Source organism: Sorex fumeus, unplaced genomic scaffold (assembly GCF_029834395.1).
Source record: "Sorex fumeus unplaced genomic scaffold, SorFum_2.1 ptg000008l, whole genome shotgun sequence".
Taxonomy (NCBI): Eukaryota; Metazoa; Chordata; class Mammalia; order Eulipotyphla; family Soricidae; genus Sorex; species Sorex fumeus.
The window spans coordinates 21,515,280-21,543,071 of record NW_026606065.1 but is presented as its reverse complement, the minus strand read 5'-3'; the positions used below and the strand labels follow the sequence as shown (position 1 = coordinate 21,543,071).

At 53.5% G+C, this 27,792-nt stretch overlaps 1 protein-coding gene and 1 non-coding gene across 2 annotated transcripts in view; one reads left to right on the top strand and one right to left on the bottom strand.

Annotated features, from left to right (window-relative positions):
* The window catches only part of LOC130019334 (unconventional myosin-XVI-like), a 302,696-nt gene that overhangs the window by 260,362 nt on the left and 14,542 nt on the right, over positions 1-27,792 (top strand). Inside the window, exons 13-15 of the mRNA XM_056109961.1 lie at positions 8,734-8,861; positions 9,642-9,741; positions 13,494-13,611. Of these exons, the coding sequence (XP_055965936.1) occupies positions 8,734-8,861; positions 9,642-9,741; positions 13,494-13,611 (346 nt within the window). The remainder of the gene's footprint in view (positions 1-8,733; positions 8,862-9,641; positions 9,742-13,493; positions 13,612-27,792) is intronic.
* LOC130019521 (small nucleolar RNA SNORA2/SNORA34 family) lies at positions 26,042-26,177 on the bottom strand. Its single transcript, XR_008791840.1, has one exon. It is a non-coding gene; the product is annotated as a small nucleolar RNA SNORA2/SNORA34 family (small nucleolar RNA).

Sequence of the window (27,792 nt, the reverse complement as noted above, 5' to 3'; positions counted from 1 at the left end):
AGAGATGGAAAGAGGGAGGGAGACAGACAGACAGAGAATAGAGAAATGGAGGAAGGGAGAGAGGGAGGAGGAGAGGGAGAGAGAGAGAGGGAGCTTACAAAAGCTATCAGTGTTCTGTTTTATTCCCGGCTTCTATTCACAGTGTGACATTTTGATTGTTGAATAAGGACACGAATCCTCAGAAAAGACGAGAGTCAGTTGTAAATAATTAAATTTAAAATATATGTGTGTATTGTTGTTATTTAAATGCTTTTATGGGTCTAGGGGTCATATTGGAAGAGCAGATTTAGCATAATAAATTGCTATGGTATAACATTCATTGTATCTTATAGTGGAAAAATGTTATTTCATGGTTTATTCATTCAGAGTGTCAACAGTATGGCTTCAAATTATATATTATAGTTGTGTTTCTTTCAGAAAAGTAAAGGGGAGGCCCATTATGAGATGTACTTTTTTAATTAATGTAAGACTAGGAAACAATAAATTGATTTTTTTCCCAAAACAGTTCATTAAGGCTTAAAATAATGAACACAGCATTTCAAATCCATGGATCAACCTTTATACCCATCACTTCTAACTGCTTCTGAGTAAGACTGTACGAGGAAATAAATATGCATTTGAAGGGGAAACACATTGATAACACTTCCAATGAAATTTGTATGGGCCATAATGAATTTTCACAATAATTAATGCTTTTAGAATTCACATCTGGTATGTAGAATTACATAGTTTCCACTCTCCTGGTTTACAAGTAATAGCCCCTGAAATTATAGAAATTAGCTGCAGGGAGGGACTTCGTTTTCAGGTTGAGATTGTTCAAGCTGTGCAACAGTTTTAATACCTCCAAGCTTGAAATTAGCTGCTCAGCTGATCCGTATGAAAATGTTTCTCAGTGTCCTTCCCCCTTTCCTGTCGAAGGATCCAAGATGTAGGAGTGGGTTTTGTCTCTTTGATAACTTCTGTTCAGTTACCAGCTTTGTTTACATGCCAATCAATTTAGTGAAAGAGGAGATGGAACCTCACTCGATCCTCTGGGACCTTTGGGCATCAGATGGGGGAACCAGACCCACCTGTCCAAGTCTTCTGCGCTTGGCTGGGTTATGTTCTGCCTTTGCCTAGTCTCCTTGTACTTTCTATCAGGTCACTGCTGTGGATATACAGCAGTGTGTGGCACACTTGGTTGAGTTCGTGCCCCCGCAGGAAGCAGCCTGGGTGCTCCAGAAGCTGCAGTGGTCCATGCAATCCATCTTGGAGGACCAGTGGTACTTGAGCGCTGGAAGGCAGAAAGTTCTGGAAGAGTAGCCCCAAATGGGGAAGGGGAAGGTCCATATATGTGTTCCCGTTTAGATGGGAGACAGCTAACTTACTCAGGTTCATCCTGCACTCGAAGGGGAGGAAAGAGTGAAAGTAGGAAGCCACAACCAGGCCTAATGCATAGAGCCAGAGCCGGCACCATCCAAAAGCACAACCATCCTGACTGCTGCCCCACTGTGCAGACCGAGGCTTAGGAATGCCACGAGAGTCAACTTTACTCAAGGAATCAACACCCAGCCGTGTCCACCCTCTCTTGTTCCCACACTCTCGCGATGCAATTCCGGCTCAGAGAGCGGTGACATTGAAATCCCAATTTGCAAAGCATCAGTACCACTCACGAGACCGTGCCTGGTGCTCACTGCCCTTATTTCAGTGCTCATCCCACACAGCAGTCAGGCCCTGAGGTCTTCATGGGACATGGGTAAGTTCTGGTTTATGCAGCAAGCACTGTCTAGAGGGTTGCAGAGGGGTGGTTGATCGGGATACAGGCCCTGGCTTCTGTGACTCCAGATTCCTCTGGGTCAGGCTCCCGTCACCATGTCAGGATGTGAGAAGTAGAGCCAAGTATAGTAACTGTGGGTGGGCAGAGCTCGTGTCGTCGGGGGCTGTTACATGTCCATGTAATACAAAGGGTCTGACATGTAGCATCCCATGCAGTGAAAAGAACCATCACTGAGAGAGCACAGTTGAGAGGGTGGTTGCCTGACAAGCAGCCAGCCTGGGTTCAATCCCCGGCAGCCTATAGGGTCCCCTGAGCACTATCGGGAGTAATGTAGGGTTGGAGTAACCTCTGAGCATCACTGAGTGTGGTCCCCAAACAAAACAAATGAAGAAAAAACAATAACAAACGCGAGAGCATCAGTGCCGGGCATGAGAACAGTGAGGCTTCAGGGGGTGAACTGACCCTGGCACCTCTCAGAGAGTGGATGATGTGAATCCCAGCCACTCACCCCCAAGCAAAGCCCCGGAGTCAACTCTCAGACACAAACATGGCGTCTGGGGACAGCTTGGTTTCATCGTGTGGGACCCTTGGCACCCGGCAAACAATGCTTTTCCGAAGGAGCCAGCCATCTGTGGGCATATTGAGTGTCTGCGGGACACACAACCAACCCTTACTGTGGCCACACTGGGCTGGAGACCTCCTGGCCCAGGATGTCTTCGGCCAATAACATCATGGGCTGGCTGAGTGCAGCAGCTCCCTGCTGGGCTTCTGAAATCAGGAAAAGGGTAGATACTTAGATCTCCTGGAAGCTTCTGGAAAGTGGCTGCAGGCTGGAAGTGAATCCCAAAGAGAAATGCTTCTTCTGTGGCACTGTGTGCCCAGAGAGAGGGCAGCATGAGTGATGCCAAGCTGGCCCCCTCTCAGCATCCATGTTGGCAGGTTTGTGCTAGGAACACTTTGGAGGAGAGAGCGGGGGTTCGGGAGAAAGGAGGCATCAGGAAGGACATGGCTGTCCCCACAGCAGCTCGGGGCCACGGGAATGTGCAGGATGTGAATGCTGACTCGGTAGAGGGGGCACACGCTGGCTTGCCCAGTGCTTTGGGCCCCGCTGCACTCGGGTTCACGAGAACAAACCACACAGAAACTGTACTGCCTATGGCATCGCCTGGGAGCCTGGGTTCTGCACCAGCGTCCTGAGGCAGCAGCCACCCCAGCTCTGCGCCCAGAGGACAGGAGAGGTGGCGTCAGGGAGCTGCGGGACAACTTCTGGTCTGAGTTGCGACAGGCTTCGCCTTCAGGTTCCTTCAGACCCCCAGGAGCACCGAGCTCGCAGAGAATGCGGAACCTCAGCTAGGCTGGAAACTGCCAGTACCTCTCGGCCGGGCCTCTGGCATCTTCGTGAGCTGCAAGCATGGCGGGAAACCCCAGCAAGATTCTAGAAAGCAGACTTCGAGCGTGGGCAAGTTCTCCGAGAGAAACAGAAGCGTCCCTCAAGGAAGCGAAGCTGTGGGGTCAGATGCCGGAACTTGCTGCAGTCGGGGATATTTCAACACTCACGTTTAATCCTGAGTTAGACTGTCTAATACTCACAGACCATACACATGGCAGGAATCCTGGGTTAGACTGATACTCAGAGACCATACACCAGGGCCAAAATCATGAGTTAGACTCTAATACTCAAAGACCATCCACCTGGAGGGAATCCTGACTGTCTAATACTCACAGACCGTCCACCTTGCCCAGAATCCTGAGTTAGACTAATACTCACAGACCGTCCACCTTGCCCAGAATCCTAAGTTAGACTAATACTCACAGACTGTCCCCCTTGCCCAGAATTCCTAGTTAGACTATCTAATACCCACATGCCGTCCACCTTGCCCAGAACCCTGAGTTAGACTATCTAATACTCACACACCTTCCACCTTGGCGAGCACAGCACAGCAGACGCTTGGGGATGTGGGTCCTCCTGTATTACCATCTGTTTTAACCCTGTTTGAAGTAAGACATGACATCATTCAGGGCACTCCTGCAGCCTTAGAGCGTGGTAACAGATGAACACGGTCCAATTTAATCGCAACATTTATTTTCTGAGTAGGGCTGAGCACAAAGGCGTGCTCAGATGGTCCAGTGTCTTTGATGGAGAGAAGAGCGCCCCCTACAGGTGGGCAGGGCCGCCCACAGTCTGGTCCTTTCCATCAGCAACTCGCCCACATCCTACTCTGCCCCTTTCACTCTGTCTGTCCTCAGGAGTGCGGCAGCTCACCCCATCCTCTCGCACACTGGCGGGTGTTGAAGGGTGCTCATCGGTCTCCTCTGGTACCTCAGAGGCCCTGTTCTGTCCCCTTCCCCAGAAGGGCCTCCCATAGTCATGTTGCTATGACGGTGAAATGTCGGTGAAAAGCTCACGTCTTGCTAAGCACAGAGGACTGTTCTACCATGTCAAACCACAGCTCTATCATTCTCTCTTGGGGACTTTCAAATCATGGTTTTCTGCTTTAACAAAGAGCATTGAGAACTCGAATAGGCATGTTTGCTCTCATTGAAGAGTTTGGACAGAAAGTGTCCTCATCAGATGCATCTTTTTAAAAGACGATTCATTAATTTTTATAAAGTTGTTCATGATGTATTGCCTTAAATATTCCAACACCGATCCCACCACCCTTGCGCCTTCCCACAACCATTAATTCCAATTTTCCCAACCACCCCTCAAACCTGCCCCTGGAGCAGACCCAAAATAATTTATTTTATATCCCTTGTTATTGTCACTGTCACTGTCACTGTCCTCCCATTGTTCATCGATTTGCTCCAGTGGGCCCAGTAATGTCTCCATTGTGAGACTTGTTGTTACTGTGTTTGGCTTATCGAATATGTCACAGAGAGCTTGCCAGGCTTTGCCCTGCAGGCGAGGTACTCTCAGTAGCCTGCTGGGCTCTCCGAGAGGGACAGAGGAATCGAACCCGGCTCCCCCAGGCTGGCTGCAAGCAAGGCAAATGCCCTACCGCTGTGCTATCACTCCAGCCCCTTGTTATAATTCACTAAAAATGATCAAAAACTATTTCCTTAGAAGGAGGTGTGTGAATATTGTTGTCTCACCATGGAGCCATTAAGCCCTTGTAAAAGGGCTACTAGCATGTTGTCATCGGTTGAGCCTTGTGTATTTAGAGTTTCTTAATCAAGGCTGGTTGCCTTCTCCTTCACATCCCATCCAGTGTGGTGTGCTATTCCCAGTTTGTCAGTGGTGTAGAGTTTGAAATGTGGCATGACTGCACTCTCTCTGGGAAATCAAAAGTTTTGAATGAGGTGACACAGCTGGAGTTAAATTTTTAACTGCATGGTGACTTTGGGTGGCCCAGGTAACAGAGCCTGGCATGGGGTCTGGAAGCATCTGTACAACTTTTTTTTATCCCTTTCGAGGTTTATTTATGAGTCTCTGGCTCACGGCTGTTAATGAGCTTATTTGGCTCCAGAGGCAGTTCGTGGGCATGACTGCCAGGCTTCTGGAAGAACAGGGAGGTGGGGGAGGTTTCCCACCCCGATTCCATGAGAGCCTGGAGATTTGTCACAAAACCCGCATACCTGAGTGTTTCAACAGATCAGTTTCTGGATGAGGCTCATCCTGAGCAGTGGGGTCTTGCCATGAGCTTGGTGAAGATCGAAGAGTGTGGAGGTTTTTGACTGTCGGGGCTCTGTTTGGGCAAGTGGTTGGCTCACCCGCCCCCTTCCTGGGTTCCCCTGATGAGTCAGCCTGGCACAGCGCCTGGGATACATCCTTATGTTTAGAAGATCCAGTTGGGGTTGGATGACCCAAAGATGCCAGTATTCTCATAGTAACTTCCCAGCCCAGGAGAAAGTGGTCTTTGACAAGGAACTCCACAGCAGACCCTCCTGCTTGGCTCACATCCCGGTCTCCAGAGGGAGGCCAATGCCATGCCCAAGGACGGACCCCAGCCCAGGGATGGGAACTGGCATTATTATCCCGCTTTTGCTGGCAAAGTTCCAGTTTTTCATGCTAAAGGCTGCCAGGATGTCTGAAATGACTTTCCCCCAATTCCTTGAGAGCTTCCGCATCTTCTCTCATATTCATTGGACGTTCTTTTCCATTCTTATTTTTGGCCATTTTCTATTATATTTCCAGCCCGGGACTTCGTGCCAGGGCTGTTTTCACTCGGGGCACCCCAGAGTGGGGCAGGTAAGAGCCCTCCCCACCCCAAGGGACCCAGCTCTGGCAGCCAACCTCCACTGCCCAGCTGCCGTCACACTCCAGGCTGCTTTCCGAACTGCGCGGCCACTTTGCATATCATAAGACACTTCCTACCCATTTTCCATGATTGCCACACCATATTTGATGGGGCTCAGACACTAGCACTATAGCACTGTCCTCAAGCAAATCATTGATTTGCTCAAGCGGGCACCAGTAACACTGTGAGACTTGTTACTGTGTTTAGCACATTAAATATGTCACGGTTAGCTGGTCAGGCTTTGCCGTGCGGGCAAGATACTCTTGGTAGCTTGTTGGGCTATCTGAGAGAGGTGGAGGAATCGAATTGGGGTCGGCCGGATCGGCCATGTGCAAGGCAAACACCCTACCTGCTGTGCTATCGCTCCAGATATATATATCGGAGAGCCCAGGAAGCTACCGAGAGCTTCTTGCCTATACGTGCAGAGCCTGGCAAGCTCCCCGTGATGTATAGTATATGCCAAAAACAGTAACAATACCGGGTCTCATTCCCCTGACCCTGAAAGAGTCTCCAATCATTGGAAAAAATGAGAAAGGAGAGGCTGCTAAAATCTCAGGGCTGGGGCGAATAGAGACGTTACTGGCGCCCGCTCAAGTAAATCGAAGAACAATGGGATGACACTGATACAGTGATTTCCAGATTTAAAGATTGATTTATAGGAATCGTTTGTAAAGTTCAGCTGAGGTCCGGTCTCCGTGCTGGGAGACCTCTGTGCCTCCTACACTTTTATTGGTATTCCTGCATGTCCTGTGTGGACCTACGGGCACTGCCCTTCGGAGTACTGGTCAGGCCAGCTGTGCTGCTTCCCCAGGTTGCTTTGTGGGTTCGGTTTCCTGCCCTTGCCCTGGGAGGGTCACTCTGGTGCTTGTCTGATGCTTCAGGCATTGCCACTCTCGAGAGAGGGTCAGATTCAGCTGTGACCCAGGTGTCCCCGTGGCATCGTGTGGTGATGGTGAAAATGTTTTGTCACATTATGCTGGTGACCTCCATTCATCTGAGTCCAGCCCAAGTGAAGCCCCATCTCAGTCACTGCATCCTCAGCGCTGTTGGAGGTCTGCCATGCGGGCGTGTTCCTGGAGTTTTGTGGGAAGCCTGTACACACGTGTCCATGTCCTCGGCAGCAGAGCATGTGGACCTGGGAGGTTATTGTTGCCCCTTCTAAGTGCCATTGTTTGATCGGGCCCTCCTCCAGGCTGGCCTCCGGCAATGCCTTTTGAGGGAGACTCATTGATGAAATCTCCCAATTTGTGTTCAAGAGATCTCGCTCAACTTTGCTCAGTGAGGTTCATGCCATCATCTAGTGGGTTTGGTTTTAATAAAAAAAAAATCATTGTTTTTATTAAAATATTTCCAATATTTTTGGAAATAATAATAAATAAAGGGATATACACCATAGCCTTTCAGTATCTGTCCTGCATATCACAATGCTCAAAGGGGGGGGCGGGGGAGAAAAGCGCCTGTCAGAGAGGCAGGTAGGGGTTGGGGGTGGGGGGTGATGGGAGGGAACCTGGGGACACTGGTGCTGGGAAATGTGTTCTGGTGGAGGGATGGGTGTTGGAACACTGTAGGACTGAAACTCAATCGTAAACAGTTTTATAAGGCTCCATCTCACAGTGATTCAATTAAAAAAACGAAAAGAAAAGAAAAATTTTCCCACCAGCATTCTAAATAACTTCAACACTGGGAAACTTTGTAAATAAATCGGAAAAACAGTCTTGTCTCTCAACAAGCTTCAGGTCATTTGCCAGCGTGCTCTTTCTTGTCCCTGCCTTGATGATGCCTGAGCTAAGTGTTTGCACAAAGCCTTCTCCTTAACTGTGGGGAAACCTGGTGTGTGTGGGGGGGAGGGAGGCTCCTCTCCTCGGGCGGGGTCTGTCTCCAGCATGCCAGGCCGCCCCCTCCTCACCCAGCACAGACTCTCCTGCACATCGTAGCCCCCAGCCCTCTCTGGAACCTCCCAAACTTGTCGTCTTTGAAGATATAGGCCTGTTCTCTTGTCACAGAGGAAGTTAAGTTTAGCTGATATCTATTCGTGACCTAGAAGCCCTTCTCTAATTTAGTTTTTCCTTTTTAAAAATTATAATGTAGGGAGCTGGAGCAATAGCACAGCGGGTAGGGCATTTACCTTGCGCACGGCTGACCTGGGTTCGATTTCCAGCATCCCATATGGTCCCTCGAGCACCGCCAGGAGTAATTCCTGAGTGCAGAGTCAGGTGTAATCCCTGTGCATCACAGGGTGTGACCAAAAAAAAAAAGAGCAAAAAATATATATATAATGTAGCAAAATTCCGTGGAAACTCCAAAGAACTAAATATACTGATGAGAGTTACCATGGTGATCACCATACCCACTGAAACGTTCCTGTTCTTCCAAGACAGTTGTAAATTCTCCGTGTCTCTGCACAGTCACCTTCTCTTCAGAGCAAACTCCTGGTGCTCTTCTGCCACTAAGCTGCAAAGTTGTTGAAATTGTGCAGAAGGTCTCCAGGCTCGAGCAGCCCTGGAGCAGGGAATTGGGTGCATTGTTCTTCTGAAAGACAGGAGAGTAAGGTCAAGCAGGGTTGACCATAGGTTGGAAATAGACGCCCTCTTCCCTCACCAGGATGTGGCGGGAAGGCGTGTTGCAGATGTCAAATAGCTTCTAAAGAGAGCGTGAGCAGACTTCTGCGAGCCGGAGCCGGGTCCTCGCTGGCAGGCCGGACTCAGGGCATCTGTCTGTCTGTCTGCCTGTCTCCTGTAGGCCTCCCAGCTGTACAGAAGCGACTCGGGGAGGGTCTGCTCCTCGCTACCCCCCCACATCTTCTCGTGTGCCGAGAGAGCGTTCCACCAGCTGTTCCAGGAGCGGAGGGCCCAGTGCTTCGTGCTCAGGTGAGCGGGGTGGACAGGGCGGAGACAGGGCCTCCTCCTGGGTCTCCTTCCTGCAGCCCTCAGCAGCTCACATGCCCGCAAGAGGCCCTTGAGTGGCCAGAGGGCGGAGAGCTCAGTAGAAACAGCCGTAGGGTGGCTGGACCAGCCCCAACAGACGAGGCCCGAGAGTCACCACCCAGCAGGTGCACGGCTGAGAGCTGGTGGCTGCTGCTGAGGGAGGCAGGGGAGGGAGAGGCGGGCTCAGCAGGGCCCTGCAGGCTCCCCCCCCACACACACACACCAGGGCTGGCCCCACCCATGCTAGGATTCGTTTCTGCTCCCACCTGCACCAAAGTGATGCCCCCAAAGTGATGCTTGATTGAAGCGTAATGGCAGCACCGGCCGCCGACGGCCAGGGCTCTCGGGGGGGGCTGACACTGGACCCGAGACCCCTTCCTTGAGGAGGGGAAGGTGTGCACGGGAAGAGAATGGCAGAGACAGTGTGCTCCCAGCGGGGCACCTAGTCGCTGCCCTGAAATACATCTGTGATGACCAGAACTTTTGACTGGGGGTGGGAGGGATTGGGGCCCATTTCTGGTGGTGTTTGGGGACTGCTCCTGGCTCAGTGCTCGAGGGACCATGCAGGGCTCGAGACTGAAGCCCGGCCTCCCGCATGTGTCAGCATGGTCCCGCTGGCAACATGCTGCAGACCAGTGTACCCGGCAGCCTGTGCCCCAGGCCCTGCCCCTGTGCCTCTGACCCCTGCCTAGTCACTGACCTGTCCCTTGTCCTGTCCCGCAGCGGAGAGCGTGGCTCAGGCAAGTCTGAGGCGTGCGGCCACCTCCTGAGGCAGCTGACCTGCAGGGCGGGACCCAGCGCCTGGGACAGCCGGTTCGAGCACGTGAGTAGCAGCAGTGCATGTTGGGACGGGCAGAACAGGTCGCTCTGCTGGGTGGGTGGATGCAGGCAGGGGTGGGGGGTTGTTGCTGGGATAGTTGGAGCGTGTGGCAGGGACCGTGGACCAGGGGTGGAGTGGGCGGGACCCTCCTTGCCCTGCCTGAAGGATCGCCCGATGGACCCGGGAGGGGCAGAGCCTGGCCCCAAGCCCCTGGGCTGCCCCTGCCCTGCACCTGCCCCACCCCCCGCCCCCGCCAGCCCCTGGGGACGTGTTGGCTGCTGGCACCTGGGCCATTCCCAGAAAAGACACCACTGAACAGCTTCTGCCCTGAAAATCTAGAAACATGCTGCCCAAGGATTCGGAGGACACGCTCGCTCACTGCCAGCCTTTCTTCTCTCTCTCTCTCTCTCTCTCTCTCTCTCTCTCTCTCTCTCTCTCTCTCTCTCTCCTCCCTTTCTTCCTCACTCCTTTTTGGTCTTCCTCTCACTGCCGGTGTTTCCATGGAATAATCTGGAAGCTTTACCTTGGCCTCATCATTTAGAAATGAGACCTTACCATGTGATGAATGGATAGGCAAACGCTGTGTTCTGCTTAGGAATGAGGTGTCTTCTTCAGCCATGAGTCTGCTCTCGGGCTTCCCAGGGCTGGGTGTGGGTTTTCTATGGATGAGACTGTGCGATAAGTGAGCCCGCATCGCCTAGACTCAAAACTGTCATCATAGGGATTGACCGCCCATGGCCGCTCAGAATAATTCAGTGTTTTGGGTCAACCAGAGAAGAACGTCCCGGGCCTCCTTGCCTGGATACTTTGCTGCTGGCCGCCGACACTGAGGGGTTAGAGAATGTCCGAACCGACAGGGTTATCAAACTGACGCAGGCTGAATAATGTGGTGGCAGCATCTAAGGGCTTAATTACAATGACAAGGACTAATCGTTTCCCCTCTGAATTAAAGACGGAACAATCATTTATTAAAAGGATTCTTGGAGAGAGAGCGTGAGCTGGGTAATTTCTAAAATGCTTCATAGGCGACTTGACGTCAGTTGGCTTTGCACTTCAGCCCAAGTGAATGCATTCAAGGTGGCATTTCTTTGGGTCAGAAAGCGTCAACCCCCGCCCCAAACCAGCTAGCACCTGGGAAGACTCTAACGCTGCAAATTTCAGGTGAAACTTTCCTTCCCATCCGCTTGTTTGCCGCGGCCTTTTCTCACAGCTGCTGAGGCCGTCACCAGCCAGTGGCCCAGCCCCAGACTCATCCTTCGCAGCTTCGCACGTGAGTGCTAGTGTGTGGGGGTCCCTGTGTCCCAGCCTACCTGCCCAGGAGGCTGGGGCTGGCCCGGCCCTCCCAGCTGAGCACCCAGTGAACAGGATTGGTACCTCTGGTCAGACTTGGACCAGCTTCCTGCAGGAAGTGAGGACCACCCAGAAGTCTACCCTAGATCCCGGGGACAGCCAGGATGTCCCCCAGAGCTGGGCTCTACAATGCACCTCCCAAAGAGCCCACGGCAGCCCCTCCCCCACCCGTAGGGCACCACCCGCCTCTGCTGTCCACCCACCCTGCTTGGCCATTTCTGTCATCCAATTAGTTATGCAATGGCCAATTAGATCACCAAGATAAAAAGAGTCAGGTCAGGCCATCAGATGGCCCAGAGAAAGGCCAGTGGCCCACCAGGAGGTGCTGGGCCCCTTGACGCTGGGCAGAAAGGGGCCAGCAGGGGAGGGCAGTGAGAGAGGGACTGAGGGGACACCCTTAGGGGTCAGCGCGTGTGGGGCTGAGGCCGCTTAGCACTTGGTGAGAGTGTCCGTGTCCGCAAAGGCTCGTTGCAGATCCCCTCGGTACTCCCCAGGGGCGTGTGTCCAGGGCCGTGGGGCATCCGGGCTGGTCAGGAGCTGGGCTGGTCAGCCCCTTGCTCGGGCTCTGGGGGAGAGGAGGGTCATCGGAGGGCACAAGAGAGCACGAAACACCAGGAGGTGGTGTGGGCACTGTGGGGGGACAGGGCGGGGAGAGACGGGAGGACAGGGCTGGGGGGACATGGCTGGGTGGTCAGGGCAGGGGGACAGGGCTGGGGCTGCCCTAATGGAGGGCAGATCCCGAGTGGGTGACAGCTGCCCTGCGTGCAGACGGCTGCATGCCTGGGGCAGAGTGGGCGCAGAGGGCCCGGGGGACAGAGGCGGGTTCTGGGTGCTAGCTCCTCAGTCAGGGACCCTCCTGTTGTCCATGGGGCTCGGGGCCACCTGTATGTGCCCTTGGCTAAGAGTTTGCCACACCTACACCTGTGGTTCTTTTTCTTAAGAGTATCGCAGGGGTTAGAGAAAGCTCAGGGCATGGAGGAAGCTCAGGGCTGAGGGAAGCCCATGCTTGGCAGGCAGGAAACCCGCAGGTTCCGTCCCCGGCACCCTGGAGCCCTGGCGCGAGGCAGCCCCCAGCTCCCCGGGACTGGCCGGAGTTACTGCTGCAGCCCCCGAACCAGAGGAAGCCGTGTGGGTGTGAGGCTTCCCGGCCACTGCTGGCAGTTCCTGCCCCCCTCCACCACACCCCCTGGCCCTGGTGCCGCCATCTGGATGCCCAAGAGCCCTGAGCCAGGCGACTCGGACCCTGCCCGGGTTCCCAGGCGGGAATCGGGGTTTCCCAGGCCTGGGGGTTATGGGAAAATCAGCCTGCTCAGGAAACAAATCCGGCCGGATTTTCCCCATCCGAGACTCGCCCGGCTCCACAGAGACACCAACCCCACAGTCACCGTGAAATAAACAGCCCGCAGCCTCTGACCATGGGGGGCGGCCTGGAGGCTCCCAAGCTCTGGGGTGGCTCGGGAAACCTTATTTAAAGGCCTTAGTTTGTGCCTTTAATAAAATTTTAAACAGTGTTTAATGAAATTGCATAAATGTTTAAAACGGCACACTATTTAATCATTTCATCACGTATTTATGATCATTTTTTTAAGGAAAAATAGGGCCTTCGTAAATACTAAATTGTTTTTTAGAAAACTTATTTGCTACTATGACTCTTGAGTTCAATGATACGGTCTTTAAAATTAGGTTATAATAAAAATATATGAGTAATAGTTTTTTTTTAGAATTCAGCATATGTTTCTTTCCAAAAGTTCAAATTTCAAAAACCAATTAACGCATCTCACCACTACCAAAATTTCATTCACATTTTTGATGTGTGCTTAGCGCTGGTGTTATTTCATAATCTTTCAACAGAAAGTACTTTAGGGCAGTATGGAATGCGGAAAATTGCAAATTAGAATCCAAGTTAGTTCCTATTTAAATGTAGAAATTCGAAACCAACAAAACCCCTCGCCCCTGAAGCCGTACTCGGGTCTCGTGCTCCCCCTTGAGGCCGCTACAGGGACTGCAGCGCTCCTGCAGCGGCATCTGTGCCCTGTTCCAGCTCAGCCGCCCCATGGCGGGGTTCCAGCAAGCGCGTCCCAGGCCGCGGCATGGAGCAGTCATGTTACTGCCATGTCTGGCCCTGGGGCGGGCAGCCTCGTGGGCAGCGCCACTGTCTCGTGCCCAGAGGCCCTCCTGGCCTCGCTGACCCGGGTCCCTATCCATGACCACAGCCGCGCTCGCCTCTCTGCAGGTTCCAGGCTGCATGGACCACTCAGAGTCAGTGTCTCCATGCGGCTCGGGGCTGCCTGCAGGGCTGGTGGGGTGTAGGCCACACTGGCCTGGTGGCACGGCCATCCTCCCCCGCCACGCTCACTCTCCTGCCCTGCTGGCAAGGCACGGAACTCAGTGGCGTCTCTCTGCAGGCCACGCACATCCTGGAGGCCTTCAGCAATGCCAGGACCACCGCGAACCACTCGGCCAGCTGCTGCATCAAGTACTGGGAGCTCCAGTTCTGCGAGAGGCAGAGGCACGCCACAGGAGGTAAGTGCCACGCTCGCCATGGGGGGTAAGTGCCAGGTTAGCCCAAGGCATGTGTGACTGTGTCTATCTTTGAGCAGGTGTTAGTGTGACCGTGTGTTTGCATGAGCGAGTGTGCATGTATGTGTGAGCAGGTGTATGTGTGAGCAGGTACATGCATGAACAAGCGTGCATATGTGTGTGAATATGCTTATGTGTATATGTGTGAGCAGGTGTGTGCATATATGTGTGAACATGTGTATGTGTAATTGTATCTGTGTGAGCAGGTCTCTGCATCAGCGTGGGACTGTGTATGAGTATATGTGCATGGCCATGTTTATGTGTGAGCTTCTGTATGTGAGTGAGAACAGGTATGTTTACAGTTCCTATGTGTGAGCACATACGTTTGTGCCTGATCATGTGTGTTTATTCATGTAACATGTGTGTGAAAGTATGTGTGTGTATATCTGCATCTGTGTATGCCCATGTAGATTTTGTGCATATGAGAATGTGTTTACATGTTTGAGCATGTAAGTGTGTACACATACGTGATGATGTGCATGTTGGAGCAGATGTATATTGTGTGTGTGCATTTTGTGGGCACACATGTGTCTGAGTGGAGACCCATGTAATGTGCATGTGTGCATTTGAATGGCTATAACTGAGATGGTGGTTTATAAGTTCTGAAGTTGTTTTGAATTGAAAAAAATAGTCTGACATGCAAAGTGAGTCATTTTAAGTGGTTGTAACATAAACCCTATAATATGGACCCAAACCCAAAATAGCATACATGAAACTAATTTGCCAAACATAGAAGCAGACTCAAGGGTTCTATTTAAATAAAGGAAGCTTGGGCATGTAATTTCTTTGTACAGTACTGTTTTTGATGAAATTTGGTCTATATTTTAGATGAATTAATTAAACTGAAACATCAAACCAATCACAAACTAAAAAGAACCTTTTTATCTGATTAAACTATTCCGTGTGTTCTTTATGCAAAGCCCTTATTGAAAATATACCTACTTTGAAGCTTACCGGAAGTTTACACCTTTCTAATTGAAACTATCTGCACAAATTAATTAATAACATTCAGGCGGAGACTCAGATTTCTTTGAACCCTCTTGCTGCAGCCATAAATGCACCAACATTTGCTCGTGCATCCGACTTAAACACAACAATGAGGTGAAACACGCCAGCGTGAAGGTTCCCTGCCATGTGCCCCAGTGCCAGGACCCCTTTGAGGCGAGACGCAGACCCGCTCACAGCCCATAGCTGTTGGGCCGGGCGGGGGGGGGGGGTTCGGGGGTCAGACTGAGCCTAGTGAGTGAGAGGCCACGGTGCTGGGTGAAGTCCTCATGCCTGAGGACGGCCAGGCCCAGAGAGGGCATGTCTCCGGAAACACAGGAGCTAGGCGGGCAGAGGCAGCCGTGCACAGGCCAACAGGCAGCAGACAGTGTTTAGCAGGGAGCAGCCTGTAGCTGGCTCCCGGGATTCCTTACAGTGCAGGGGATGTGGGCAGGAGAGGTGGGCAGCAGGGAACACAGACAGTGCAGGGAAGGGGGGAGGGTCCGAGGCTCTGGTATGGGGGGAGCAGTCGCTTCTTACACCAAAAGCAGAACGGTAAGATGCTGTTATCCAGTGCTGCAGAGCACAGGACCTAAAGGAGGGAGAAAGAGGAGGGAGGGAAGGAGGGAGAGAGGGGGGGGGACGGAGGGAGGGAGGGAAGGAGGGAGGGAGAGGGAGAAGGAGTATCTGCCTTAGAGGCAGGCTGTGGGGCAGCCCAGAGGGAAACTGAGGACACTGGTGCTGGGAAATGTGCACTGGTGAAGGAACGGGTGTTGGAACATTGTATGACTGACAATCCATCATGAACAACACTGTGACAGTGTATCTCACAGTGATTAAAAAAAAATCAAAGATGACTGTTACCATGCTGCCTCAATATAACAATTTTTAAATAAAACGTCATAGTGAAGGTACGGATGAGGGGCTTTAGTTCAGAAGTATGCACCCATAGGGGCATCCGTGGGAACGAACCCACCCACGGGGCAGGGAATATGGGTACAAGGGAGGTGCAGAGGCAGGGGGAATTCCTCAGATTAAGTGAGGACTGCTTAATAAAGTGAACTGTACACTGCTTAATATCTTTTAGGCCTTAAAATGCCCTAAAAATGAAGCCCTGCTGTTTCTGTTACAAAGAGGCTGACTTGAAAAGAAGTTGCAACACTGTGTCTTGCAGTGAATGCTGTGTATCCTCTCTAGAGGGGAAGCTATGAAGGCCATTTAACAGAATCACTTTCCTTCCTTACCCAGCCAGAGTTTATACATACATGTTAGAGAAGTCCAGACTCATCTCACAACCCCTGGGCCAGAGCAATTTTCTCGTTTTCTCTCTCTTGATGGATGGGCTGTCTGCCGAGGAAAAGCGCGCACTGCACCTCGACAACGGATGTGCACACCGGTGAGTGTATCCTCAGTTCCCACCCCCATTCTACTGCGGTTGTGTTTGATGACTCTCGGGCTCCTCTTGTTTTCCAGAGAGGAAATGGCGACATAGAATAATTGGATAATGTTGAGCTAGAACCATGTATAGAACAGACTCATCAGTCTTTATCTTGAATGTTTATGCAACGTTTTGTATGTGTCTTAACATACACGCGTGTATTTTTAGAATCCATGTGTATGTCACTGTCTGTCACTTTGGGGTATGATGGATGTCGCGTTTATGCAGTTTTAATCCACGTAGGTTCTGAGATGCTGGAAATATCTCTGGTCCCTGTGATGTGTTCACAGTAGATGGGGCTGCACGCCGTGATGAGGGAGGAGTCAGGCCCGGGTCCGGGTCCCTGCTTGGGCAGGAAGCGTGAGGGCACATTGACCACGGATGGCTGGAGGCGTGTTGGACAGAGGCTGACTGGGGGCATCGGGGATGATTTTGGCACCAGACAAACAGCGGGTGGGTAGAACAGAGGGGTGCATTGGTTTAGGGTGTCAGGATACGTCAGCCTAAGGGGTTTGGGGTACACGGACATACGAGGGTTGGGAGCATCATTCAGAGAGTGACCAGTGCCTGCTGGACAGAAGCTGGTGGGAGCGTTTGTCAGAGGGGGGGTGACAAGGGGACTGGAGCCTAAAGATCCAGAACATTCCCCCTCACGGAGCCACAAATGCACCCCAGCATGGGTGAGGCTTTACAAGAGCTGGTGGGCCCAGCCGGGTGGGCGGGACTCGTGCAGGGCAGGGCCTGGCCACCCTCACTGGGCCCTGACAGCAGCAGAGATTCAGTGTAGACTCAGGGTGGATGTCAGAGCGCCTCGCGGGGTCTCTGGTGACCTGGGGCTCCCCTGCATGGCCACATTCTACAGCGCCTTTGAGAAGACACAGAGTTACCCTTGGAGAGCTGCCAGGCATGGGACCTGTCTCATGCACCTGGGGCTGAAGGCCAAAGGGACAGGGGTACAGTAGGAATGGCCGTCAGAGGCCCTGTGAGGTGCAGAAGAGTGTCCTCACTGGCCAGGGCACCATTATCCACCTTCGGTCCATTGCTTAGAAAAAGTTAATTCCACGAGTCTGACCCAAGTTTTGTCACGTTTAAGAAAATGGTTGGGGGCTGGAGCCATAGCACAGCAGGTAGGGTGTTTGCCTTGCACATGGCTGACCCGGGTTTGATTCCCAGCATCCCATAGGGTCCCCCGAGCACTGCCAGGAGTAATTCCTGAGCGCAGAGCCAGGAGGATCCCCTGAGTGTCACCGGATGTGACCCAAAAAGCAAAAAAGAAAATGGTCAAAAGACAAAATTGCTGTTTCCTTATAGTGAAGGGCCACTTCGGGGACTCTGTGCTCCCTAGTGCAGGGGTTCTGAGGAGAAACAGAGGCTCCTCTCAAAGCACTGACAGTAGGACCCAGCCATGTTCCTGGGCAGCGGAAAGTTCATCTCGGGTGCCCTGACGGGTCTGGACCCCAGAGCCCAGAGACTCTCGGGGGCTGCCCTGGTGAGGACTCGGCAAAGGGCCCCCAAGAGGCACACCCTGATCTCTGTGTCACCACGGCCTAGGGACACAGCCGAGGGACATGGCCAAGGGATGTACCAGCCAACACACACACTGTCCCTGGGTTGCCCGCGCTGGGCACGCGGGCACCTGTGGGGCACTGGAGTCTGGCCGGGTCCTTGGGTTCTTGTGCTCTTCCCGGTAGGACCAACGTCAGCTCCCTGCAGACTCGGCTACAAACACGTCTCCACGTGTCTCTAAGTGTACACGGCTGCTTGCACGTGCCAGCCTAGTTCCCGTGTGTGCAGGGGCATGTGTGCCTGGGCTCATGTACATACAGACTCTGAAGGTCAAATGCCATAGTCACATCATGCAAAGACAGAGCTGGGGTTGGTTCTCCCGCTGCAAGGGTCGCTGCTTGGAGGGAGGGAGTGGGGCATGGGCCTGTCTGCCCGGGGACCCTCGGCCTGCCTTTCTCGGGCTGCCTTTCTGTTTTGCAGAAGCGACTTTGGAATCACTGAGACTCTGTGGAAAGTCAGTCGGGGGCTGCCTGTGTGAGGCTGAAACGGAAGGGAAGGGAAGGCTGCAGGATGAATAATTCAGTGTCGGGGAACAAAGACGCTGTTCTCTAGAAATGTACTTTAAAGGTCTGATGGATGCAGACGGCGGGCCCGGCTGGGACACGGGCCACCAGGCCCGAGTCTGGAGCAGGGCAGCTGGCACAGTGTCAGGCAGGACAGAGGGACAGCGAGAGGACAGGACAGTGGACAGTGAGGACCAGACAGCAGGACAGTCACAGGAGAGGGGACAATGCTGGGAGGGACAGGACAGTGGGCAGTGACAGGCCAGGACAGTGGGACAAGTGGTCAAAGACAGGACAGTGGGCAGTGCCAGGACGAGAGTGGACAATAACAGAACAGGAGGACGGGACAGTGTGGGACAGAGGCGGCTGTGGGCATTCTGCAGGGGCCAGGCTCGCCTGCGCCCACCACGTTGTCCCCCATCCCCATCCCTACTCCGTCTCGTGCCTGCTGGGCTGGCGGCTGCAGAGGTCAGTCGGGCTCTCTGGGCCTGTGTCCTGTCGGAAGCACCGTCACAGCAGGTCACTCGGTTCCCTGGCGTCGGCCGGCAACAGGACTCGCGCCTTTCCCTGTGTGAAGGTCTGTGAGTGGGAGAGGGCACGTCTGGCCGGGGCCACTGCGGTCACAGGAAGGGGCTTGCTTCCCTGAGGGCTGTGGTGGATGTGGCCTGTCCCCTCACGAGGCTGAATGGTCTGACCTTTGCTCATTCGTCCTCAGCCCCATGGGTCCGCGTGGGATGGCGGCCAATGGGGCATCGGGGCTGACAGCCAGACGGGGGTGTTGGGGCTGAGATGGGGGCGTCAGGGCTGGCGGCCGGATGGGGGCCTTGAGGCTGACGGCCGTGCAGGGGCCTTGGGACTGACGGCGAGGCCTCAGAGACCAGCACTGGCCACTCCAAGCACATCCCTCTCACTTTTATTCGTACCGATGCCTCAACCCAGCCCCTGGGATCAGACGGGAAAGTTTTGAGGCTGGAGGCACACACGGTGTGACGGCAGAAACAGAGCCACAGGAAGGATTTCATGACCGAAGTATGAATAAAAAAGTGGATTTTTCACTTTGACTGTTTGTGGAACTGAAAAATTTCAGACTATCCTGTGAGAATTGATGACGGTTTGTTCTGGCATTAGATGCTCCTGAAAGTCCTCGCCCAGCCGTGAAATATAGCAGTGTCTAGGCCGAGCAGCCAGTCCTCTGTGGAGCTCTCGTGCACGCGGGCCCCACGGCTCCAGGGATGCACTGCTTGGAATGCTCACATGCGTGGCCTAAGCGTCTCTGCATGGCTGTCAGTCACCGCAGCGCGAAGGAAGGGCGGCTACCTGCCCAACGTGCGCTTACTAAGGACGCCCACCAGATGGCGCCCCACAGCCGGGAAATGCACGCTCCTCAGTGGACAGGGGCGCGCGCGCGTGTGTGTGTGGGGGGGGGGGGGGGGATGTATGTGAGTGTGAGTGTGTATGTGAATGTGTGTGAGTGTGAGTATGTGTATGTATGTGTATGTGAGTATGTGTGAGTGTGTGTGTGAGTGTGTATGAGTGTGAGTGTATGTGTGTGTGTGTTGTGTGAGTGTGTGTTGTGTGAGTGTGTGTATGTGAGTGTGTGTGTTGTGTGAATGTGTGTATGTGAGTGTGTGTGATTGTGTGTATGTGTATGTGTGTGTGTGTGTGTGTGTGTGAGTGTGTGTGTTTGTAATGGTGTCTGGTGTGCCCTGTGAAGCAGAAGAGGCAGCGTTGCCTGGTTCCCGGGCAGGGCAGAGCCTGGAAGCTTGCACAACCCCCCCCTCCCCCCCCCCCCCCCCCCCCCCGGGGAATGAGGACAAACCCGGCCCCCGCCCTGAGGGTCTGGCCACGGCTGATATTAAATGCCCGATCACACCCCCTGCCCTGGAGGGGTTTGACGGGGTCCATCTTCGGGAACTTTTCTCAAGGCCTGCGTGTGTTTTCTGAGTTATTTTGGCCCCCCCAGAGATGCTCAGGAGCCCCCAGCCCTGGGCTCAGGGACCACCCCCAGGTCTGTGCTCAGGCCGCCTGGGAAATTCAGGGGCCCTCTGCCTGCTGGGGCTCAAGCAGGGACCCCACCACAGGCCAGCTAGGTGGGCACCTTACCTTTGTGCAGGGGGTCCAGGCGGAGACCACCCAAGCAACCATCCCGGGAAGCCTCGGGTCTGCACCCCAGTTTTCGTGTCCAGTTGCTGGTACTGTGCCTCATGCCCCTTCCTTGTGGGCTCCTGCCATGGGGTCACTCAGGCTCCTCCTGGCCTTTGGGCCAGCTGGGCTGCTCGTTCTGCAGGAAGTGGGGTGGGGGCTTGGTGGCGCCCCCTGCTGGACCCGGCTCTGCCACCCCCAGGGGGCTTGCTCTGCCCTGGGTGCATCTCTGTGCCTCGAGCAGGGGTAGGGTCTGGCAAACAGGCACACCCCCACCAAGGAGCCCAGACCTCAGGGGGGCTCAGGCCATGCCCCTCTCTGGGTGCTGATGTGCAAATCTTCGGCACTGAAGAATGTTAAATTAATTCAGAATTAGCATGTCATGTTTCATCGCTGCGGGCTCTAGAGCTCGTTCTCCTTTTGCTCTCAGAGCAAATAAATTTGTTTAATTAATGTCAAGTTCTCTGAAATAGCCAGAAGTCAGCGTAATCACGACGCTTGCATGCAGTGATGGATCCAGGGGCTAAGTGGCCCCTGGATGAGTGAGTCCATGAGTGAGTCCATGTCGCATGCTCTGCACTTACACTCAACTCTGCACTTCCAGGCATGAGGCGCCCAGTAACTGCACACTCCCTGGGAACTCCACAGTAACTGCACATTCCCTGGGAACTCCACGGTAACTGCACACTCCCCGGGAACTCCATGGTAACTGCACACTCCCAGAGAACTCAGGGTCCACCTCTGATTCCTGAGGGATGGGGCTCTCAAGGCTTTCACTTGCCGGTTCAAAGGGTTGCTCTGCATTATAGAGTCTCTTCCCTGCCCAGAACTGCCCACCTCACACTGCAGCGCAGGGGGGTATGGACCCAGCCAGTGACCCCAGAACTGCCCACCCAACACTGTGGCTCAGAGGGGTATGGAGCCAGCCAGTGGCCTCAGAAATGCCCACCTCACACTGCGGCTCAGGGGACTTCTGGCCCAGCCAGTGACCCTGGAACTGCCCACCCCACACTGCCGCCCAGGGAGTCAGGCCCACATGCACCAGCATTCCAGCGTTTGGAAGCCCAAGCTTTGTTCCTCCACAGTCTGCACTTCCGGGTGTAACAGTGAGTCAGTCTCTGCCGACACAGAGATGACTGGCACAGTGCAGGTGATTCTCAGGCTGCTCCTCTGTTCCCTTGGGCACATGTGATGTCCCTGGACACATGTGTCTCCTTCATGTTGACGTCCCTGATAATCACAGTTCTCACATGAGGCAGAACTCAAGATCTTCCCAGGAAGGCTGGGCCAGTGAATGAGGTCCCCCACCACCTGTTCCCACACCGCCAGCACCAAGGTCTTGCTGGGTGATGTGGTGTCTCACATGGCTTTCGTTTGTGCGTCCCCGATGGCAAGTGATGCAGGACAGCTTTCCACATACCTGACAGCCATTCGTGTCTCTCTTAAGGAAGCTTCTGTTCATTTCTTCCCCTGTGTTTTGATGGGATTGTTCGTTGTTTTCCTTGCAGACGTTTCTCAGAGCTGTATAGATGTTGGGCATTGACCTTTCTCAGGTGATTGGCGAAGCAAATACTCTCTTTCATTCCAGTCATCATTTGGTTTGTGACACGGGAGCTTCTTGGTCTGATGCAGTTCCCATTTGTCTCTCTTTGCTTCTGGCGGTCTCGGAAGCATTGACTCCTGGCAATGCTTCTACACACAGCGGCGTCGAGTGTCATACCTGTGTTGTAGCGGAATCTCTGGGTTCAGGAATTTTTTGTAGAATAATTTGGAAATGTCTGTAAACCCTGGGCGTTGAGTTTCCACCTGGCTTGGCAGTTTCTCTTCTGAGCATCTTCCCCCAGGACCCCCAAACTCAGTTCCCAGTAGCCCGAGAGTCCCAGAGTAGACAACTGGGCAGAGAAATGAGAGTATATGTGCACGGGGCGGGGGGTGGGGGGGGGTTCTCAGGAGAAGGAAAGAGGGACTGCATAGTGTGAGAGACGGCAGCAGGAGGGGGCAGGCAAGGTGATCTCAACAGGGACACAGTAAAGTCGGGAATAACAGACGCTCAGAGGCAGAGAAACTGAGACTTGTCTGCGTGGAAATGGACAGGGAAGAGAGCAGAGAGCCAGGCCCTGGGGTAGCCGAGGAGGGGAGCGGACCCCTGGCAGGGCTGGGGGGGGGGGGCGGCAGTGCAGTGTAGGAAATGGTGTTTTTAAGCACAGGCCAAAAAAAATGACTTATTTTAAATAAGAAGCAGCCCTGTAGCTTGGTCTGTGTATTCGGTTCTCTCTTAAGTTCCCAGAGACGAGTCAGGACATGGCATCTTACCCACCAACTGGCCATCTTACCTGACCCAGCTGGCCAGGCCTCAGCCCACCAGCTGCCCCTGTTCACCAGGGCACTGAGCGCGGCTCTGGCTGGGGCTGGCTGTGGTCCAGCCTTTGGCTCTGATTGAGTGGCTGTGTCCCCTTGTCCCTGTGGGCAGGGCTCGTGAGCACATATTAGGGCATTCAAGTCCACATTCAGCAGCAGTGTAGTGAGTAGCTGGTGGATGAACGGGACCCGGCGCCTTTGCCATAGCAAGAATCCCTGCCCGGGGCTGGAGAGACAGGACAGGGGAGGCTCTTGCCTCGCAGGTGTCCAGCCCAGTGAGTGCCCAAACCATGCCAAGTCCCCCCGGCCTCCGCAGGCTGAGGACCACAGCCAAAACCAACCAAACAGAGCAAGGCAACAAGGACATTCATCGAGCGAAAGAAAGGGCCCGGGAGGAAGAGCACGAAGACGTTCTGGGCTGGTTCTGAGCAGAAACGCTGCCGTTTCAGCCTCTTCTCAGGGCAAGTGAATTAGGGGTGGTGGAGTTCCTGCAAGCATGTGACCTGCTAGAATCCCCCGCCATATGCCGTGCAGCGCAAATGGATGAGGAGTGGACGGACGTTCCCCGCCCAGGTTGCTCTGCAGTGGAGGCCCGTGTGGGTGGAAGACATCGTCATCTCCCCCGCCCTCTGCCCGTTGGTGGGAGTGGCTGCCCCCTGACCTGCTGCTGGGTGGCTGGGGGTCGGGGTGTTTGCAGGAACAGGCACCCACTGTGCTTGGTGTCCGGTGGTCTGGGAACGGAGAGGAGATGGGCTGGGCATCAGCGGAGGACTCTCAGTTGGAAACATGCTCCCCGGCATCCTGTCTCCTAGACCAGCCTCTGGTCTCCGCTGCCCCTGCTGCCGGGACGTTCTTGTGGAGAGGGGAGAGTTTGATTCAAGGGGCCGGGAGAGTGAAGGGCTTCAGGTGCCCACCTTGCACCCTGCGTTCCAAGCAAGCATCATGAGTCGTCATCCCCAAACACTGCCAGGGATACTGCCGAGCACCGAACACCTATCCTGAGGGTCAAATCGAAAGGGAAGGGAAGGGAAGGGAAGGGAAGGGAAGGGAAGGGAAGGGAAGGGAAGGGAAGGGAAGGGAAGGAAGACTGGCCCTTCCCATGCTTCGGGCCGCACCCTCCGTCTGCTCTCACTCGGGCTCTCTCTGTTCTCTGACGCTGGCTGGAAACACCCACACCCAGCCCAGGCCTCCAGTTCTGGGCTGGGAGGGACCCACACAAGCCCCTTCTCAGCCATGTCTGAGGAGAGACGCAGCCTTCTTGGAGCGTCAGGGGTACCTCAGACAATCCGGAGACCGACAGGGAGAATTGCTCCTAATTTTCTAAACTTTATTCTTTTCTGTTTTGCTTTTATTGCATCACCAAGAGATACAGTTACAAGCTTGTTCATGATTGGGTTTCAGTCACACAGTATTCCAACACCTGTCCCTTCACCAGTGTACATTTGCCACCACCAGGGTCCCCAAGGTCCCTCCCGCCACCTCCCCCTCTGCCTGCTTCTAGGGAAGACACTTCCATCTCTGTCTCTGTCTCTCTGTCTCTGTCTCTCTGTCTCCCTCCATCCCTCTCTCTCTCTCCCCCTCTCTGTCTCTCTGTCCTCTCTCTCTCTCTCTCTCTCTCTCTCTCTCTCTCTCTCTCTCTCTCCTCTTCCTCCTCCCTCCCCTCTCCATTATGCTTTGCAATACAGACCATGTGAGGTTATCATCTGTCAGGGTCCATGATCTAAGGAACTTGGGCAACACAAATGCAAAAGTTCAGCAGAACTTTATTTCTTGCCAAGCACACAGTCCAGATACCAATCGATCAATCGATCAGGGCCACCTCCCCAGGGAGCAAGCACGCCCCTACGTCTCTGAGTCCCAACTGTCAGCCAACCTGGTTGGTGATAGGCCTCAGGGCGGTGCGGAATCTGCCATCAGGGACAGCTTGGGACTGGCCCTTCCCCAGATCTGCTATTTTAGTTATTTCCTTCCCTCCCCCTGCCCACCCCCCAGCTGCTGAGCGTGGCCGTCACCCCAGCTAGGTGGGCCCTAACAGGTGCGTTTGTTCCTTTGCTCAGTTCTTGTCCAGAGCAATCCTGTCCAACTATCATTGTCGTGGTGGTCTTCTCTGTCCTAGCCCCACCCCACTGTGGATATAAACCTTTTAAATTCAGAGTGTTGGCTTAGAGAACTGAAAAGAGTGAGAGTGTGTGCCCCATCCATCATTTCTCACGGCTGAGTAATATTCCACGGTGTGTCAGGATCACAGTTTCTTCATCTGCTTGCCTGTTCTGGGACTCTTGGGTGGTTTCCAGGATTTTTCCTCCCATGTATAGTGGTGCAGTGACCCCAGGCAGTGCAATGGTGGAGAAGGCGACGTGGGAACTACGCAGGCATGAAGCTATCCCAGCACTTCAGCGTAGAGGGTGGAGAGAGTGTGCGATTATTTAGGGCCGCAGGCCACCAGCCCTCTGCTCAGAGGATATTTTCCTCAGCATGCCTGGAAGGAGAATCTTTGACTGACACTCTGCCTCCAACAGCCGGGTGTGTCATCTAAGGATTTCAGAACCTGCCTCGAAAACCTTTCCCCACCTTCTTTCTCCCCTCGGTCCCTTCTCCATCACGGCTCCCTATACACCCGCACATGCTCACCTGTGTCTGTCGGGAGGCCCCTCCTGTAGCACCGTGACCCCACCTGAGCTGTCCACGTGTTTCCAGAACGTCTGTTCATTCCCAGTTCATTCTTCGCCGAGATACTCATGCCCTGTGCCTGGGGCTTTCTCGTGAGTGTGTGCTCAGATGGAAGAACACTGGCCTACGTGATCGCGTTGCCAGTCGGCCTTTATTGGAGCTTTCACACACATGTCATCTCATATCGGTGCTTTGCCGAGGTTCCAGGTGGTTTTTGCTGAGCTCACAGGTGCTGAGGCGGAGCAGGGCCAAAAGCTGGGGGGACCAGGGGCAGGTGCTAGGCTTGTTCTGAGAGTCATCGGTGCCTTCTGATCATTTTTTGTTCACATTATTTTGACACTGTTTCTGAGAATTCAGTATTAAATTAGTCTGCACGAGTTGTGGGGTTTTTTTGGGGGGGTCACACCCGGCGATGCTCAGGGGTTCCTCCTGGCTCTACACTCAGGAATTACTCCTGGCGGTGCTCGGGGAACCATATGGGATGCTGGGAATCGAACCCGGGTCGATCATGTTGGCTGCGTGCAAGGCAAGCGCCGTACCCGCTGTGCTATCGCTCCAGCCCCAAGTTGTGTGTCTTTTTTTTTTTACAGAGAATCTCGTTTATTTCAATAAGCCATTGGTTGCTTCGACGTGCCAAGACTCTGCCCCAAATCTGACAGCAAATATCCAGTTCCCTCTCATTTAAGTTCAGTTAGTTGTTCTTTCCCCTCTCAGATGTTTCTTTCTAGTGAATCAACCATCCCATTTAGAAAACTCTGAAATGATCAACAGATCATAGGAAGATTTTTCTTTAGGCTCCTGCTTGAAACCAGCAGTTTCAGCAAACCGCGGGTCTTGATTCAAGTGAGTTGTGTTTTCATAGACTGTAGACTTGTACTGAAGGCATCTTTGCATCTAACGGTAACAGGAGGTGCAGCAGAAATCATTGCTAGAACGTACCAAAGGGGCAAAGCTCCTTCTCTGCTCTGGCGGAGGATGCAGGCTGGGGAGGAGGACCTGCGTGTCTGTTGCTTTTGTCCTTGATTTTATTGGAATTGTGTGTGTGCCGACCTCGTCACTTTTCATTTAGCTTTGAAGTGAGTATTTGAGGTTTAGCATAAAGAGAGCTTGAGACATGGTGGCGTGAGGAATCTCTTCCTCAGCAAACGCGCTCCGACATCCCAAGTCTGCTGTGGTCTTGTGTGCAGTTTGGGCTGGGCCAGACTAGAATCTCTCCAGGTGCCATCTGCACGCCAGTGAGGCTTGTGGTTGCGAGTATTTAAATTTTAAATTTAAAAGATGAACGATAGCACAGTGGTAGGGCATTTGCCTTGCGCTCAGCTGGCCCAGTCGAGCCGGGTTCGATTCCTCCGCCCCTCTCTGAGAGCCCGGCAAGCTGCCGACAGTATCTCACCTGCACAGCAAACCCTGGCAAGAATGTGTGACGCATTCAATATGCCAAACACAGTAACAAGTCTCACAGTGGAGACGTTACTGGGCCCGCTCGAGCAAATCGATGAACAACGGGAGGACAATGCTTACGGGGAAAAAAAAAATGCAGGAAAAAAATTTTACAAAAAAAAAAATTATAGTTAGTATCAAGTCCTGGCCTTGGATTATAAAGGAAAACACTAAATTTGTGGGATGGGGGAGGAAAGGAATTTGTGAGCAGAGGAAGCGCAGCATGCCGGAACTTTGGACACCGAGGCTTAAACACGACCACCAGCACATTGCTTACAATAAAATAACTTTCAGTTGCTTACAATAAAATAACTTTCAGGGCATGGGCTGAGCTCAAGGGCAGACAGACCCTCTGCCTCTCTCACATCCCGCTTCCATAGGAAACTTTTCTGCCTAGACATTTTCCCAGGGGACTCACGACAATCCTGTTGTGGTCTTAACCACTTGGGTTTTCTTTCGTCAGAGTGATGACTGGCTTTTGGGCAGAGATACTCCTGACCCAGTCTCGGGGCAAAGGGAGCAAGCAAGCAGCATCTGCGTTCACCCCTGTTCACCCACTATCACTCCTATTCACCTGCTATTCACACCTGTTCACCCACCAGGAGCTCATCGCACCTGCGTACCATAAACCTCTAGAGAGACAGAGAAACCCGAGTGTGGGCTCCAGTGAACCATGGCAGGGGCTTCTCTCCCCTAGCCTGGCCTTTGTTCCCTGCAGGCACCCAGCTCACACACACACACACACACACACACACACACGCACGCACGCACGCACACACACACGCACTCACACTCAGGAAGGTGGTCCCTTTACTCAGTCACGATTCTGCTGTCCGTCCACCACCACCAGCCCAGCCAGCAGGCTCAGAGGGATGTGGACACACCCATTTCCTGTGACCAAGTGGCCAAGGGAAGGGACTGGGGGGTCGTGTCCAGCTCCGGCACGGGTTCTAGTGGATGGGAGAGGGGCCCAGAGAGGGGCCGTGAGAACACAGGGGTTAGGGCAGGGCCATGGGCAGGGTG